This window comes from Neolamprologus brichardi, chromosome 3 (assembly GCF_056152115.1).
Source record: "Neolamprologus brichardi isolate AB-2024 chromosome 3, ASM5615211v1, whole genome shotgun sequence".
Taxonomy (NCBI): domain Eukaryota; kingdom Metazoa; phylum Chordata; class Actinopteri; order Cichliformes; family Cichlidae; genus Neolamprologus; species Neolamprologus brichardi.
In genome coordinates, this window is record NC_142106.1 from 26,849,301 (window position 1) to 26,867,865 (window position 18,565).

At 42.2% G+C, this 18,565-nt stretch overlaps 1 protein-coding gene and 3 non-coding genes across 5 annotated transcripts in view; 1 reads left to right on the top strand and 3 right to left on the bottom strand.

Annotated features, from left to right (window-relative positions):
* Nucleotides 1-18,565, top strand: part of zgc:109889 (actin-binding protein WASF3) — a 53,480-nt gene that overhangs the window by 13,861 nt on the left and 21,054 nt on the right. For both annotated transcript variants that reach the window (XM_087835483.1, XM_006807046.2), the window contains exon 2: nucleotides 14,105-14,249. In XM_087835483.1, coding sequence (XP_087691609.1) covers nucleotides 14,117-14,249 — 133 coding nt within the window. In that variant the 5' untranslated portion in view covers nucleotides 14,105-14,116. The remainder of the gene's footprint in view (nucleotides 1-14,104; nucleotides 14,250-18,565) is intronic.
* trnak-cuu (transfer RNA lysine (anticodon CUU)) lies at nucleotides 981-1,053 on the bottom strand. The gene has a single exon. It is a non-coding gene; the product is annotated as a tRNA-Lys (tRNA).
* trnak-cuu (transfer RNA lysine (anticodon CUU)) lies at nucleotides 2,915-2,987 on the bottom strand. Its single transcript has one exon. It is a non-coding gene; the product is annotated as a tRNA-Lys (tRNA).
* Nucleotides 3,429-3,501, bottom strand: trnak-cuu (transfer RNA lysine (anticodon CUU)). The gene has a single exon. It is a non-coding gene; the product is annotated as a tRNA-Lys (tRNA).

The window sequence follows — 18,565 nt, forward strand, 5'->3', positions numbered from 1 at the left end:
TGTTCATCCATTTATGACCACAGTGTACCATCTTCTGATGGTTGCTTCCAGCAGGATAACACACCATGTCACAAAGCTCACATAATCTCAAACTGGTTTCTTGACCATGACAATGAGTTCACCACACTCAAGTGGCCTCCACAGTCACCAGATCTCAGTCTAACATGGCACCCTTGGAATGTGGTGGAACGGGAGATTCTCCTCATGGATGTGAAGCTGACAAATCTGCATCGACTGTGAGATGCTGTCATGTCCAAATGGACCCAAATCTCTGAGGGATGTTTCCAGCACCTAGTTCAATCTACACCATTAAGAATGAACCCAGCTCTGAAGGCACATCATGTCAAACCTTGAAGCAGATGGGCTACAGCAGCAGAAGACCACATTGGATGTCACTCCTGTCATCTAAAAGCACAAAACTGATACACTTCATATTTGCTTACCAAAATTGCATGACAGAAGATTGGAATAACCTTTCCTAATTAGGTGAGTCTCGCTTTATGCTGCAACATTCAGATGGTAGGGTCAGAATTTGGTGTAAACAACATGCAAATATGGATTTATGCTGCCTTGTATTAACAGTTCAGGCTCCTGGAGGTCAATAGTCCTGAACCACAATCACCTGTCATCAGGATTCAGTATCCCTCCCTAGGAACTTTCTCTTCTGCAAACTGGAAGAACTGCTTTCTGAGTAAGACCTTCTACAATAAGTCAGACTTCATAGTGTCTTGATGCATGCTCAATCATCCAGGTAAGTAGATCCCAAAAGATTGATTCTGTTCATCGGGACATAGCATTTTGTGGGAGAAACGTTTCGTCACTCATCCAAGTAACTTCTTCAGTCTCAGCTGATCCTTGATTGTTAATATGCAAATTATCATGGGCATTGATCAACTAGATTGGAGCTCACCTAACAGTACATGTGGGTTGTTAGACTCTTACCTGAGAGCAACTTCATAATTTCTGACCTAAAACTGTATCACCCAACGTGGGGCTCGAACCCACGACCCTGAGATTAAGAGTCTCATGCTCTACCGACTGAGCTAGCCGGGCTTGTACAGTGTGAGGTTGTGCAAGGGATGATTTCGTCGCACACCCTGTAACATTTAAAATTAGCTATTGTTTAAACCCCTACCTGGGTATTGTTGCTGACCATGTTCATCCCTTTATGACCACAGTGTACCATCTTCTGATGGCTGCTTCCAGCAGGATAACACACCATGTCACAAAGCTCACATAATCTCAAACTGGTTTCTTGACCATGACAATGAGTTCACCACACTCAAGTGGCCCCCACAGTCACCAGATATCAGTCTAACATGGCACCCTTGGAATGTGGTGGAACGGGAGATTCTCTTCATGGATGTGAAGCTGACAAATCTGCATCGACTGTGAGATGCTGTCATGTCCAAATGGACCCAAATCTCTGAGGGATGTTTCCAGCACCTAGTTCAATCTACACCATTAAGAATGAACCCAGCTCTGAAGGCACATCATGTCAAACCTTGAAGCAGATGGGCTACAGCAGCAGAAGACCACATTGGATGCCACTCCTCTCATCTAAAAGTACGAAACTGATACACTTCATATTTGCTTACCAAAATTGCATGACAGAAGATTGGAATAACCTTTCCTAATTAGATGAGTCTCGCTTTATGCTGCAACATTCAGATGGTAGGGTCAGAATTTGGTGTAAACAACATGCAAATATGGATTTATGCTGCCTTGTATTAACAGTTCAGGCTCCTGGAGGTTGATAGTCCTGAACCACAATCACCTGTCATCAGGATTCAGGATTCCTCCCTAGGAACTTTCTCTTTTGCAAACTGGAAGAACTGCTTTCTGAGTAAGACCTTCTACAATAAGTCAGACTTCATAGTGTCGTGATGCATGCTCAATCATCCAGGTAAGTAAATCCCAAAAGTTGATTCTGTTCATCTGGGCGTAGTGTTTTGTTGGAGAAACGTTTCGTCACTCATCCAAGTGACTTCTTCAGTCTCAGCTGACTGCAGGTTTCCCCAAATCTTAGAAACAGTACATTTGCATAATGACTGAAACCAGCCCACTGAAGGAACAATGGACTGGGAGGTCAGTTCCTTAATCATAATTATTCTCATGACCATTGATCAACAACCACTGATCAAAACCCACTGATCAATAGCCATGAGTACCATTCACAGAGAGTTGGGGAATGGCTGCAATCACAGCATTGTAAGATTTGATCAACTAGATAGAAACTGACCTCTCAACCTACATGGGGTGTTGGACTCTTACCTGAGAGCAACATCATATTAAGTTCTGACCTAAAAGTACATCGCCCAACGTGGGGCTCGAACTCACGACCCTGAGATTAAGAGTCTCATGCTCTACCGACTGAGGTGGCCGGCCTTGCATTGGGATTCAATATCCCTCCCAAGGAACTTTCTCTTCTGCAAACTGGAAAAACTGTTTTCTGAGTAAGACCTTCTACAATAAGTCAGACTTCATAGTGTCTTGATGCATGCTCAATCATCCAGGTAAGTAGATCCCAAAAGGTTGATTCTGATCATCTGGACGTAGCGTTTTCAGTGGGAGAAACGTTTCGTCACTCATCCAAGTGACTTCTTCAGCCTTAGCTGACTGCAGGTTTCCCCAATCTTAGTAACAGTACATTTGCATAATGACTGAAACCAGCCCACTGAAGGAACAATGGACTGGGAGGTCAGTTCCTTAATCATAATTATTCTCATGACCATTGATCAACAACCACTGATCAATAGCCATGAGTACCATTCACAGAGAGTTGGGGAATGGCTGCAATCACAGCATTGTAAGATTTGATCAACTAGATAGAAACTGACCTCTCAACCTACATGGGGTGTTGGACTCTTACCTGAGAGCAACGTCATATTAAGTTCTGACCTAAAAGGTACATCACCCAACGTGGGGCTCGAACCCACGACCCTGAGATTAAGAGTCTCATGCTCTACCGACTGAGCTAGCCGGCCTTGTATTGGGATTCAATATCCCTCCCAAGGAACTTTCTCTTCTGCAAACTGGAAGAACTGTTTTCTGAGTAAGACCTTCTACAATAAGTCAGACTTCATAGTGTCTTGATGCATGCTTAATCATCCAGGTAAGTAGATCCCAAAAGGTTGATTCTGTTCATCTGGACGTAGCGTTTTCAGTGGGAGAAACGTTTCGTCACTCATCCAAGTGACTTCTTCAGCCTTAGCTGACTGCAGGTTTCCCCAATCTTAGTAACAGTACATTTGCATAATGACTGAAAACAGCCCACTGAAGGAACAATAGACTGTGAGTTCCTTGATCGTTAATATGCAAACTATCATGGCCATTGATCAACTAGATTGGAGCTCACCTAACAGTACATGTGGGTTGTTAGAGTGTTACCTGAGAGCAACCTCATAATTTCTGACCCAAAACTGCATCGCCCAACGTGGGGCTCGAACCCACGACCCTGAGATTAAGAGTCTCATGCTCTACCGACTGAGCTAGCCGGGCTTGTACAGTGTGAGGTTGTGCGAGGGATCTTTTCATCGCACATCCTGTAACACTTAAAATTAACTGTTGTTTAAACCCCAGGGCCTACCTGGATATTGTTGCTGACCATGTTCATCCATTTATGACCACAGTGTACCATCTTCTGATGGCTGCTTCCAGCAAGATAACACACTATGTCACAAAGCTCACATAATCTCAAACAGGTTTCTAGACCATGACAATGAGTTCACCACACTCAAGTGGCCTCCACAGTCACCAGATCTCAGTCTAACACAGCACCTTTGGGATGTGGTGGAACGGGAGATTCTCCTCATGGATGTGGAGCTGACAAATCTGCATCGACTGTGAGATGCTGTCATACCAACATGGATCCAAATATCTGAGGAACGTTTCAAGCACCTAGTTCAATCTACACCATGAAGAATGAACCGAGCTCTGAAGGCAATAGGGTTTCCAGCAAATCTTCAGTCTCTGCTAATGTGGCGTTATCCCAGGGATTCCACTTCAGGACTTTATCAGAGAACAGATACCCAACATGTCCTGACAGTGAGCTGGAGATCATATAGGCCACATGTGTTATTTCACTAGCTTAAGCTGTAGAGATTCAGTTTCTGGATTTCTTTTATTGCTCTCATGGGATGCAGAGCAGATGTTGATCAGTTTGGTGCTGAGTCATTAATGAAGCCATAATGATGTGAAACTTTGCAGTAAAACTTTGCACTACAACCTGCAGGGAAAAGGCCTCTCTAACTCATTTCAGATCAAAGTCAGCAAACTTTTGAAGTGTTTTTAATTAGATGTCGTTTTTATAGTCCCATTTACCTGTGAGGTCATACGTAGCATGGTTTAATAGGAGAGGCATTACTACGGCAGCTAGCACGTGGCAAAACTAGCTTCACAAGTTTTGAGTCAGAATATCCTGGCAGTTAAATGATCATTTGGCCTTTTTTGGGGCATCTTTAGCCAGCCTCATCAGTGTAGCACTCAGTCACAGGAGGACCTCGATAAATATGTCAGTAGTGGGTATTGATCGGCCTTCATGGGGAGTGGTTGGATTGTCTTTCAGTGCATACTTTGGAACAAGACCCAGTTAAAACCTTCAGATTAAATCATGTTCATGTTTGACTGCTTATGTTTACAGTTCAATATACGAGCTGTCACTTCTAAAACAACATCATGTCTTCATAATGTTTCACAGTCAGGGTGGTGCTTTGCAAATTAGCACATTTTAAGACTGCAGACTAACGAGTTAGTATTAAAAATAACAAATATGAGCTTATGCAAATCATTCCCTCAATTTACACTTGAATTCACCGCACACACAATCCGCTGTTAGCCCGGAGTTTAATCCATTTACATTAACACGCGCCCTCATAACACTCAGCAACGAGCTTCACCTCTTCATTCTCACATGAGCTGCACCGCTTGTTCGGACCAGCCTGCATGTTTTACACAACAGATAAAAGGACACAGGTCGCGATTCATTTCACACAGAGATGTTTGTGGTAGCATGTGGAAGGCATATTCTATTTTCTTATTGTTTTCTTGCTCTGTGAATCACTTTGAGGTTTGTACCGTGCAGCCATGCAGAATTAATCGAGGCAGTTTGTAAAACCTCTCTGTTTCATCATCGTGAACAGGGATGCACCATGAAACACTAATCCGCTTGCGAGGCGATGACATAACAACTCTTTTTTTCTTGTCAGGCTTTGAATGAGGCACTTTTTAAACAGCTCCAAAAAGCTGCTCTCCACTCGCCTCTAGCACTTATCAAGTAATCAAGTCTTAAGTGTGGACATTAAATTCACGATCAAGACTTTTTGGTAGAGAGTAATCCAAAAAAACATAACAGCATATTATTGATTTGCTTTGTGTTGTAAGCGGGCTCATCTCAGTGTAGTTTCACTGTACAGGGTGGGTCATTTATATGGATACACTGTAATAAAATGGGAATCGTTGAGAATAAAGTTACGTTGAAACCAAGCACACCATTGTTTTTCTTGTGACATTACCAATAAGTTTGATGTGTCACATGGCCCTCTTCCTATTGGAAAAACAAAAGTTCTATCCAAGATGGCCGACTTCTAAATGGCCACCATGGTCACCACCCATCTTGAGGAGTTCGCGCCCTCACGTATACTAATGTGCCACAAACAGGACTTTAATATCACCAACCATTCCCATGTTATAACGGTGTATCCATATAAATGGCCCACCCTGTAGATCCTAAGTATGGATTTTTACAGAGAGCAATTTAACTCTTATGCTACACCCAGTGGTGTCAAATATAAGGCCTGGGGGCCAGAATCGGCCCACTAAATGTGAAGGAGGGCATAAATTTTAGGCATGTTCAGATGTTTTACAGCTTTTCTACCTACTTCATGGCCATTCATACTACAGCAAAGTAAATAAACAATGAATGTTCCTGTTTTTTCACCGTCTACTATGGAAATTTATGATATTTTGACTGTCTGTTCATTTAAAACAAAAGACAATTTTTGTACTTTTAAGCTAACGGAACATATTCTGTAAATTTATACATTTACTTGGGCTTCAGTTGTAAGCAATTTAAATTTAAGGACAGATAATATTATTTTTATTTAACAGCTCTGTCTTCATATTTATATAAATTCTTTCTGTTACATTTTCTCCATGCGGGCTTGCTTTCTGCAGCATTAGTGGGATTTTAAACAATATCTTTTTATTAAGAGTTTTTCTTTTATACATATAAAGAAAAAGAGAAGAAAAGGATTACAGATTATCTGTACATTCTGGGTAATTGGCCTGTACATTTAAGGCTGTGAAATAGAGAATAAAAGATTAATATAAACATATGTATAATATTTAACAAAAATAACATAATCCCTGCAAAATGATCCCATTCATTCCCACCCAGGTCACTGCCCTAGACCTGCACACTGTATTTCCACGCCTGACATAAGAGAGTTTGTTGAAAAATTCTTATAAATTTTGAAGTGCATCAAGGAAAGGACCCCACATGCTTTTAAATTTCCCACTGCATTATTGGGATTTTGCTTCCCAGTCTGCTAATCATAGACGTGACTGCGTGGCTGATGTTCTTTAAAGTCACATGCATGCGCATGGTGACATTATGCAGAACCAGCTAGCTGTCGCGCAAATGGGACTCTTAACTTAGTGTTCTAAAAAGTGTTCTAATTATATCGTCAGATCGAATCAGTGCTGGTCGTTTCCATTAGTTACTGCACAAAGCTAATTAGCTGTGCTTATACAGGTGGCTCCTGTGGAGCGCGGTAGTGGAGGGAGGGCAAAGGGGGTGGAGACAGGTTGCTAACCCTTCTCAGAACTGACTGAGGCAGACCAGGCTGGGTGTAGCACAGCAGGACAAGTGTGTGTCTGTGTGCGTGCGCCTGGCTGAGCAGACGGAGCAGTAATAGCATTAGCTGACTGACTGCCTGCAGGAATGATGAGTTTGGTTGAGGACAGTAATTAATACCATCTCCTCTTTATCTGCCCGTCTGTCAGTTTAAATCAAAATGAAACTGCTGCAGGTTCCAAATTAAATATGCAGATCATTTTAGAGTAAAAACAAATTGTCGTTTCATTTCTGTGCAGAGGCTAAACAAAAATCGATTGGTTTACCTCCTGGGGAGATGTTTGGGTGCAACACACAAACTAGGAGGAGGGGGGTCTCTGCTCCTCCTTGCAAACGGGCTCCACTCAGCTTTGGATCAGAAGGATCAAGTCTTATCTGAGGACAGCTTTAAGTAAGCCCACGGCCATCTAAACATGAGGAGGATGAAGAGGTGTTGGAGATACAGAGAAGGGAGACGTGTCAGTGGACCTGCAGTGGATGTCCAAAGAGCCCGGTTGGTCGGAAAGCAGATCCGATAATGCAGACATCACATCTGGAATCTTTACTTGTGTGCAGCTCAGCAGCTCGGCTTTTAATGTCTTAACATTGGCCTGACGCTTCGGGACAGTCTTGGCTCGGCAGCTCGGTGGTTCATCATTGTGTCTTTGTGCGAGATACTGAACAGACAAAATTCCCCCAGTGCAAAGGTTAAAAGCACTGTATGTATACAGTAAGGACCGCTGTGCCAGTGAGGGACTGGGGCTTGTAGCATGAAGGGATTTCAGTGCTTTATAGTGCTAGAAAAGTTGTGGATGAATAACAAGGCTTTTTAACCAGAAATTGGCAACTTTTAAATGCATTTATTTAATTAATTTTAATCTGTTTTTCCCTTTTCTAATAGTCCTGATGTTAAGAGTTTAAAAAAATAAAGGAGAAAAAAACAGCGACTGTGCAAAACTGTAGATGATTAATCTTAACAGTGAAGGAGCTGCTCATCCCATAAATCCTGATTCCACAGTGAACCTTCATTTTCATCTCTGTAGTGATTATACGGTTCATAATAACATTAAAAAATAAGAAATTTGAATGTATTTTGGAGTTTGTGTGTGTGTGGTTGCCAGTATGGTAGAGTACAATCACTCCTCACAAGCTTTTTGATGCTTTGGCTCACTAAACAAGAGGACTTTTGCAGGTTTAAACAGAAGTTTCCATGGTAACAGCGAATTCCACCAATTGGCGGTGTTGCTGTTTCAGTTTAGGATTGTGGGTAGAGCAGGGTGGACTCGTGGTTCCTACAGGAGCATCGTTTCACAGTCTTGTAGCTCTGCACGTTAGATGGTTACAACAGTTTGTTTCCTAATGAAAAGCAGGATTTTGACTTTCTGAACGTCACTGTTGTGTGTGCACTGATGCTTTTGAGTATTCCTCCTTGAAAGGCTCAGGTTGAACTAGGATAGATCCTGATAAATGCTGCCGATTCGCTGTTTCTAAAGACCTTTAGAGTGATGTGTTTAATGACACAAGAGGCATGAAAATCACATATCTGTCAGTCCTGGTAAAACTAGAAAGTCTGTTTATGTGCCACTAATTTTGTATGAAATGAGCTTTGAATGAGCTCATGGGTGGATGTGGTTTCCAGTTTTCCTGTCCAGGCTGCAGCTTCATATTTAGCTGTGTCTTTTTTAACCCGGTGATCATAGCAAGAATCATAGCAAATAGCTGTTAGCCATTTTTTATCTTAAGATCTCTGTCAAGTAATTTCATACTTGACTTTCCTACAGTTTGAGCTGTTTTGGCTAGTAGTAGAAGTGTCATGAAGTGAGGAAATGAGTTCAGAGGACGTCCTAGGACTCCTTTCTTTTAAGGCACCAAAAGGCAGCAGTCTAGTGTGGGGTGATTCACACGACCCCAGCTCGTCTCCGCAGAGTCCTCAGACATCTTTCATCCTGTCACAAATCCTCCTGCGCTGTATCAGCACCAGCGTCAGAGTGGAGTAAATCCTTGTGGAGTTTCTCCTCTAACTCTAACCGTCTTCCTCTCTCTCCCGTCCTCTTTTTTCCCCTCTTTCTCCGTCTCATCCTGTCCCCTTCTTTCTCTTTCCTACTATTTTGGGAGTCGTGCCAAGTTCCACTTTTCAACAGCAGAGCGGAGTCCTCGCCACGTTGCCGTGGCAACACTCCCATGGCTCACCGACATACTTTTTTCCTCCTCTTCCTCTTCTTCTTCCTCCTTCTTCTTGTCATGCTAATTTTCTCTTTCCCTCTGTGCCCTACAGTCCCAGAAACTCTTGAGATGTTTAAAGTCATTTAATCCAAACTCGCAGTCGTGCCTGAACGCATCTCCGTAGGACTGAAACGCCCTGGCAGAGGTCTTCTGTGCCGCGGTTGTTTCTGTTGTGTCGTTTTGGTTTTTGGGTCAGTGTGGTTGCTGGTGTGACCTTTTCATTACACAAAGACAAATCCCATCAGCCCCTTTAAAGCAGCCCATGTTATCGATGATGGGTCATCTAAACTTTTCAGAAAATGGGTTGAGGTCATGTAACAATTTCAGGATACTGCTGCCTTGTCGTTACTGCCCAATAATGTTGACCTACAGATGGAACAGTTTTGTCATTTGATATAAGCTAATTAGCTTTGACCTTTGAAAGCACAGGCTTTGTCATCGCTCATCTCCTGAACTTCTGGATAGTTGCCCCATCCCGAACCGCTAAACTGTCTTTACTTTAGCAACAGTTACAGCAGTGTAAAGGACAGTTATATTATTCAGCTGTTTGTTTCTAGGGAAGCATCTGTATTTCCCAACTGCTTGGCAGCGGTTGTGGTTGGTTGCAAATGCTGACTAACTACTAGCTGACTACTAGCTAAAGTTGAAAACCTGAAACGGAGAAGTGTCACCTTCAATGTAAGAGCTGCATGCAGAAATATGTTGGCTGCAGCCCTGCTGCACAGCTTTTAGGTGAACCTTCTGTTTCTGGTTTGTTTTGCACTTTTCATAGTTTCACTGCAGCTCAGAGAGAAGCTGCACAGTGTTTGTAGACAAGTGCGTCACATTTAGACTACCACAGCAATATGTTCGCAACCAAAGCAGGTTTGCACAATCAGTTTGGGAATACACATTTTCCCTAGTGACAGGTGGTTGTCAGGGGTTACCGACCAGTCTGTACTCCTTTGGCAGTCGTTTTCCCTTCACCTGGCTTCAGCCTGCAGCGACCACTTGTTACTACTCAGGGAATAATGATTTTTCCCTTATGAGCAGTAGTCCCCAAATGGCAATGGGAATTTTATTTATGTAACACATTTCTTCAAAGGAAGTTAACACAGCAAAATAAAACGTATTTACTTAATAAAACACCACACAAACACTGATGATTGTAGGTGTGTGTGAACAACAAAGGTTTTGAGTCTGTCGTTGAATGTTAGCACAAATGGAACTGATTTCAGGTCAGCAGGCAGCTTTTTCCAAAGAACAGGAGCGCAGTAACTAAAAGGAGCCTCAGCATGCGGATCGTAGGAGCATTTAAAAGACGTGAACCTGCTGACCTATAAACAGTGAGCAAGTCAGAGATGTACTGATAACAGCTTTATTTAATGACCCTACTGTATGTGACCACATGGGTAGTGGTCTGTATGTTGGCACATGAAAACTTGTAATTGTACACACACACATATATATATATATAGATAGATACATATTCACTCATATATGTATAGTAAAGAAATCTTTTGTTTATTCTCTCTGTTGATGGTGTAACACGCCACACTGATGGTATTTTGCCCCACAGCTGACCTGAAGTCACTTGTTGGTTGAGGCCTTTGGGTCAAATGCAGTCAGTGTGTGTCTGCGACTGTGTATCAGACACACACAGGATCCACATATTTCATGTATGTCAACTTGTGTCAACATCAGAAGCTAGCAGACCTTAAAATGTTGCACACACACTCTCACGCGTGCACACTCAGCCTCACTGCAGTCTTATCCTGCACCGAACACACACTTACAAGTTTAAAAGCACACGCAGAGATTGGGGGGAAACCCACTCGGTGTTGGACACTGGGGAGTCAGAGGAAGAGATATTCACCATTACTGGTTTATTAATGAGATGGAGAGGAGATGTAGAGCGAGAAAACAAGCAGGAATGCGGGGAAAAGTCGAGGAGGGAGGACTCCGACAGATGAGACAAATCTGAGATGAAGAGCAGCTACCGAGGCAGCAAAGGAGGATGAGGTGGAGTGCATATGTATTATTAAATACCCAGAGTGTTAGATTATTTACAACAGCTGGAGAAGGAGGAGGGGGAGGTCGATACTGGCTCACCCACGCACTGGTAGGGACGCTCGCTCGCACTCTCAAGACGAGCCGGCGGCACAATCTGAGGTGGTTTGTGTAATTGAATGTCAGAAGCTATTAGAAGGAGGAAGGGTGGGAGAGTGTGTGAGAGACATAAAGAGGACAAACCAGTCAGTTTTTATTAAAGTTGGCATGTGAGTTTCAGGCAGGACAAACAAATTAAGGAGCATGTGAACAAATACACGTTTAGTGTCTTATAAGTGTAGAAATCGATTTCAGGGTTGAGGCACCAAAGTGGGATTATCACGTACGCCGTCATCAAGATTAAGTTTGCATCACAGACTCACAGACTCACACTTTCTGCCAGTGTTTTTGTTTACCTCCATTGTCTCGCCCTAGTACTGTTGATTGTGTCGTTGAATATATTAGAACTGTGGGAGGCAGCGCGATAACAGCAGAGTGCTGACCTGGGAAAACACACTCCTCCCACATCTACACACTCCAGTGTGCACACTTTGGGAAAATGCACACCATACACAGATGCCATATACGCACATATGAATACACACAGACTTACACAAAACCCTGGCCCAAAAATAACAAGCGTGTCCCACATTGAGAGTTCACTGCAAATGGAGAAAAGCCAAGCAGCTTCCTCTCACGTGTTAGACTCTGTCGGGAGCTCTGTCACACTTATTTTCCAACTTTTCTTTCTGTCTTTCTTCACCGCTCTCATGACAGCCTGTTTGGAAGAGTTGGGCCAAATGAGACTGCGCTGTTAAAGCATGTTGGATCCCATTTGGTCAATAATGTGATAATCTTTGAGAAGGAAGTTCAAATCTCCTAACTCCCTTTTTATACTTTATTTTAAGACTTTTATGGATTTTCTGGTTGGTTGTCTGGTTGATTAATCTGTCTTCTTGTTTGAATGACTGGGCAGTTGTTTGATTGGTCTGGTTGGTCTCTTTGGTTAGTTTGTTTTTTGGTTATTTGATTGGTTGTCTGGTTGATTATTCTTTCTTCTTGTTTGTTGGCTGGTCACTTGGTTGGTTTGTTCTGTTTGACTGATCATAATAATCATTCTGTGTGTTTGTGCGGTTGGTTATTCTGGATTGTCAGTCTGTTTTTATGTCAAAGTAAACGACTGACACGTCCCATTTTCATGTTAAACATCCGCTATTCTTTTCCAAAGTTGCATAATCTGTTTACAGATTATCAGTACAGTCTAAATGTGTGCAAGAGCTGATCAGTTATATCAAAAAACACAGTTGAACAACAGATATTGGTGTCACGGTCCTGGGTCGGTGACCCAGTGCTTTGATTTTTGTATTATTATTATGAATCTTTGCTTTCATCTTGCTTTATGACTGCTGGTGTTTTGGTTGCTGTTTGTAATTGTAGCTCTCCAGTTCCTCTGGGTTTGTGATTTCTAGGTCTCAGTTTTAGGCTACGTCCACATGTACACGGGTATTTTTGAAAACTGGAAAAGCCCGTCCAAACGTGCAGTTTTGAACAAATATCTCAGTCCACGTGTAAACGCTAAAAATGAAATGTTGGCCAATCAGAAGTCTAGAAGCCTGGGAAAGAGTACACAGGGTTTTGTACACTCACAAAACTTTAAGTACTTCTGAAAAGTTTTTGTTTTTCTGGAAAGGCAGATAATTTTGTGTTACTTTTCAAGTGCCTTCATCATTTCAGATGTTATTAACTAAAGACAGTATTTTGGTTGGTGTAGACTCACAACTTAGGAATGAACAAAATGCATACATTCAATTTAAGAAAGTACATTTATTCAAGACCGACGTCAGCATTTAATGTAGAAGCCACGTCCGAAGTTCACTCTGAATCCTCTGTCTTTCTAAATAGAGGGACAGTAACTGTGCATGTGTATGTAAGTGTGGAAAAACTGCATATAGACAGTATTTTATCTCTATCTGCCACTGCAGTAATTTATCTCATGTAAACAAACCGGCAACCTTCCAATCACAAGACGAACTCCCAACTCTTTGCCTTCCGTCGTCTCATTATGTCTGATTTGTGCCAGCTGTCTTACTTCCTGTTCCTTCCTGGCATTAATTTATTCTTAAGAGGCTTTAAGGTTGTTCATACTGTGTGATAACTTAGTTCTTCATTAAGTCCTATATCATAACTATGTGCAATAGAGAAGCAAAAACAGAACTTTTCATAAGATGATATAGCGTTACTCTCTGTTACTGTTACTTTCTGTTACTGTTACTTTCTGTTACTGTTACTAACTGTAATAGACTTACACATTTTTTTAATTACATTGACTCCCATATATCTGGGTTTTTCTTGTTTCACTCGACACAAAGACATCTGGCTTTCTTCATTATACAGGACAGGATCTGCAGTATATGTAGCGTTTCTTCGTGACATGCCCTGACTTCCTGTCTGTTCTCTCCTCTTTCATATTCAGCTCGTCTCTCCTTCTGTCACTCCGTCTTTCCCTCGTGGCTTCTCTGACCACGGTTGCTGCTCGTTAGCACCATTTAAAAACTTCTTTCTGGCTCATTGGGCTCTTGGCTCATTCCAGCCGCACTGACATTAAGCAGCGTGATGAGTGACTGTGCCCCGCGGCAGACATGACACCTCCGTTTCCATCAGCAATCACAGCTGAACATCAACCCATTTTTTTTCCTTAGCTTTCCTTCTTTCTTCCTTGTCTGCCAGGACGTGGCTGTGATGTTAGCTGTGTTTCCCAAAGGGGGATTTAAATAAAGAGCCACAGCATATTGGCTGATGTTAGAAGATATTCTGCAGACTACAGGTGAGCTGTTAGCTGTGTGGCTTTGGAGATGTAAACTCATTTCGAGGATGTCATGTATTTAAACATTAGTAGAAATCGAATGAACGTTTCGAGTGAAAATCGCATAACAATTTACCTCTTTCTCTCTCTCTCTCTCTCTCTCTCTCTCTCTCTCTCTCTCTCTCTCTCTCTCCTTGTCTCAGTGTCTTCTTCAGGTATAGACCAGCATGCCGTTGGTGAAGAGGAACATTGAGCCCCGGCACTTGTGCCGTGGAGCGCTGCCAGATGGGGTGACTAGTGAGCTGGAGTGCGTCACCAACACTACACTGGCAGCCATCATCAAGCAGCTGGGCAGTCTAAGTAAGTTTACTGTAGTTCAGCACAAGAACATCCTGTAACATTCACGTAATTTTCATTCCGACATTTTAGCATTAACATGCTAGCACGAGTCTTTAGCATGATCTGATGTGATGCTCGGTTTGGGGCTCTTTTTGGCGGAGGAGAAGAGAACTAGCATCATGTCTGCACCTTCAACATATGAAGGATCATACCTATGTTTTATTATATGAAGGGGTCCGCTTAAACAAAGAAGCAGAAGAAAACATAAAGGAAATATACATCACCGTTGGAATCTGAATAAAACTTCTTCTTGCTCCTCACTCCTGGCCTTAGCTCTTGAATTGAAGTCATAGCTGTAACACAAAAAATATGCATAAACATGCTTATTTATTCCCAATGTTGAAGCAATTACTTATTGTTAGCAGCAGGGCTGCCACAAACGATTATTTTGATAGTCAACTATTCACCGATTATTTTTGCGATTAGTCGACTAATCAGGTCATGCGTCTATTGGACGTAAAACGTACAGCTTATTGCACCAGCAGCATCTGCTCTTATATAACTATCATTAGCTTACAGCTTTAAGTGTTTCAGGTATGTGCTAACTAAACATAAAGACAAGATGATAGTTTATTAAATTTTAATGACATTTGCAGATTGTTTCGGTGAAGTTTAATAAACTCCTTGCTATCTAAAAACGGGACGCCGGAGTATATTCTCGAGCATCTCACACTTCTGATAATCAGCTGTCTGCTTGACGTTTATTCAGCTGTGTAAAAACTATAACTTTAATCTCAGCCTAACCGATTTACTCAGGAACAAATAAAATACTAAAAAAAAAGCCAAACAATAACATTTTTAAGTTATCTAAGTGACTTATATATCATGTTTAACCTGAGTAGCGAAAGACGGCGGTGGGTTTGAAAATGGTGTTCTCACGGGCTCTAGTGAGCCTTGCCCCCGGCTAGCTATCGAGCTAGTGGGTAACAGACGTCTCCGAAAACGTCGGAGCGCTTTTGAAAATATGTGGTGTCTTGATAAACTGAGCAGATATTTGAGGTTTACACAGCTACATTCTCGCCTAAAAACATGTTAAAAGTTTATTTTGTGACCCAGAAAGAATAATAAGAGTAATATTAAAACTAACTAGCTGCCGCCATTGTTGGAAACTGAGCTGGGCTGCACTATGAATTCTGGGACAGAGCTTCTTCTTCTTCGGGGTTTAACGGCAGCTGGCATCCTTGTACATGCAGTGCTGCCATCTTCTGTTTCAGTCTGTTATTACACTCTTAAATTCTACTACTTATTCCTGCGTCTTTTGTGATCTTACAAAGCTTCAAACGACGTGTCGACTATTAAATCAGTCGTCGACGATTTTGATAGTCGACATAATCATGACTAGTTGACTAATCGTGGCAGCTCTAGTTAGCAGGTTAGACATATGATCCTTCCACTCTCCAAACAGCTGACAACAACAACGCTAAACAACAGCAGCTACCAGCTAATGCTATGCTAAGTTTGAGCATCCTAAAAATCATACTTTTCCTCTGATAAACAGTTTGATTACATTTTCATTTCATAAGTGTCAAAGTTTAGCAAAATTAGATCCACTTCAAAGAAAGTTTAGCTGCTGGCTAACAGCGGCTAACAGCGGCTAACAGCGGCTAACAGCAGCAAAAATAGAAGCTCTGACCAACAGAGAAGTTCAGTATATCCTCAGCAACTCACCACACTGACTCATCAGCTCATTTCACAAAGTTTTGCACATAATGACAGCTGAGCTAAACAGCAAACTGTAAGCCTAACTCACTACAGATGAACGGCAACCGCAGTTGTTTGTACAGAAGCCACCAAAGCTACTATTATTCACTTACTTACTGACATCTAGTGGTGAGACATTACACATTATAATTTGAAAAATTGTTTTTCACAGGCCCGTGAAAAATGAAGTGCACCCCACGATTCAGGACCTCTTAGAACCACCTTTAACAAAAATTTCACAAGTTTTTTTCGTGACTGTAGTGAAGAGGATCTATGTTGTTTACCCTCCATCGCAGTCACATGTCTGTCTCTAACACTCGTGAGCAATCAGAGCCCAGCATGTCTAGGCGTTTACATGCAATCACACCTAAAATGAATTCAGAGCCATGCTCCTTAATGCAGACCACTTGAGATGTGTTGAGTGTGAATAAGGCCGTGCGTGCATATGCTGATTCGTTTGTGCGTCAGCAGTTGTTTGCTGATGAGCACAGTTGCCATAGTGATTGATGGATTGATGTGAAAGTAAGGTGAATCCAAGGTGATTTTTGTATTTTTTATCAGGTCTAATAACGTGCAGGTGAGCATGTGTTCAGAATTCCTTCCGAAGCATCGTATCCCGCAGTTTAGCGTCCTCTCCTCTGTATTCTCTTTATTGGAATTTCTCACCCTGAACAGCTAAACACATTCTTCATTTGAAAGCAATGAAGTCATTCATAGCTGATGTGCTCTGTACCAGACGAGGCATACTTTAATGGAAATGAATTGAGTGTGAGGGGGAAAAAGGCTATTTAAATTCGATTAACAGTTAGAGGATAGATTATATTCAGCGACAGCTCACTGCAAATGAGCGAGCGCTCTGCCTCTGCTCCATCTGTGACGACGTGGGCCGAGAGATGGAGACGCAGGACGAGAGAAGAGAGCGAACGAGGTGGCGAGACGCTGAAATGTGGCTGATGAGTGTGCATGTGATTCAATTTGAAGGTGACAGTGTTATTGAGGAAGGCTGCAGTTCTGCATCTCGGTAAATGCATTGAAATATTTGTGCCGCTGTCGTCACAGACGCGCAAACGCTCTCAGACAGAGAGGCCCTGTTTAAATATTCAGGCCGACAGGTGCACAGCAGGAGGCGGCTGGTCCTGCTGAGGCAGACGCCGAGAGGAGGGAGGGGAGCAACCTCCATCTCTGAATTTCTCTTCTCGTACATTTCATGAACGCCTTCTTCACAGCCACCCTTCAACTTAAACAATTCTGACGAGGCTTCACAGAACAGTAGATGGATCAAGTGAAGGTCCAGATGTGTCTCTAAGGCCCGTGTCAGGCCTTTCCTCTTAAGGACATGACATTCAGATACTGTCCATCTCCTTCTTTTGTCCAGTTTCCATGAAAACACCCTGCACAGCAAGCTGAGGTTCGCCAAGTTTTCACCTATAAAGCTCTTTGGGAACCACCTTGTCTTGTCTTTCACATTTTTCATAGATTCAGCTAAAGAAATGGGAACAAATGAGGTTTTTGTGACAGGCTGCGAGTAACAAAGTGCCCAGAGATACAATTTAAAATGATCCTTTTGCTAAGTTGTCTGGTATGTGTAGACACAACACTGGTTGAGTTGTTTTGAGTTAGGTGCCTTTTTGCACTTGAATGATTCATAGGCCAGTAATAAGTGGCTTAACAAACAAACAGGACTAAATGAAGACTAGGATCATCTCATTATTTATTTATTTTTTGCAGTTCATCTTTACACAGGAAAGGACAGACAGCTGGCTACAGCTAGCATGCTATAATAGAGCATCAGTTTGGACAACACACTGCTCTCTGAACACTTCCTCCAAGTAGAAATCCAATCAACTCATACATACAGAGCTACCTTACAGTGTTATAGTAAAGCAGAGAAATGAATCGGTTAGAATAAAGCAAAGTGGAGAATATCTGATCACAGGTGAGTCCATGCACACTGTAAACTGTATGTAGAGTGGTCCCTCATTTATCGCTGGAGCTACATTCTAAAAATAACCCGCGATATGTGAAATCTGCAAAATAGCTAACTTAATTTTTTTACAATCATTATAGATGTTTTAAGGCTATAAAACCCCTCACTACACACTAGAGATGGACCGGTCCGATATTACGTATCGGTATCAGTCCGATACTGACCTAAATTACTGGATCAGATATCGGAGAGAAATATAAAATGTAATCGATCCATTAAATATCAAAAAGCACCTCACAAAACTTGCGACATGGCTTAACTCAGCTCATAACCGTAGCACGTTGGAGCAGTGTGCATCACGTGATAGAGCGGCTGTGGTGTGCGAGACCTGTCGGTGGTCTGGTTGAGCATTTGGAGCTTCACTACCAAACCAGCATTTCATCTCCGAGAAATTTTTCCCAGAGAGAAGTAAAGCAAGTGTGTAAGTTCATCTCTGAATGTTTGTAAAGCATTCCCACGTTAAGCTTAACAACCGATATATGGAGCGACTGCCTCTCTCTCTCTCCTGCTGCTACTTCAATCATGAAACTGATCAATGATCAGCTGATCGGCTTTTCTGTCGTGAGTCCGTCTCTCTTCTTTGTTTTTG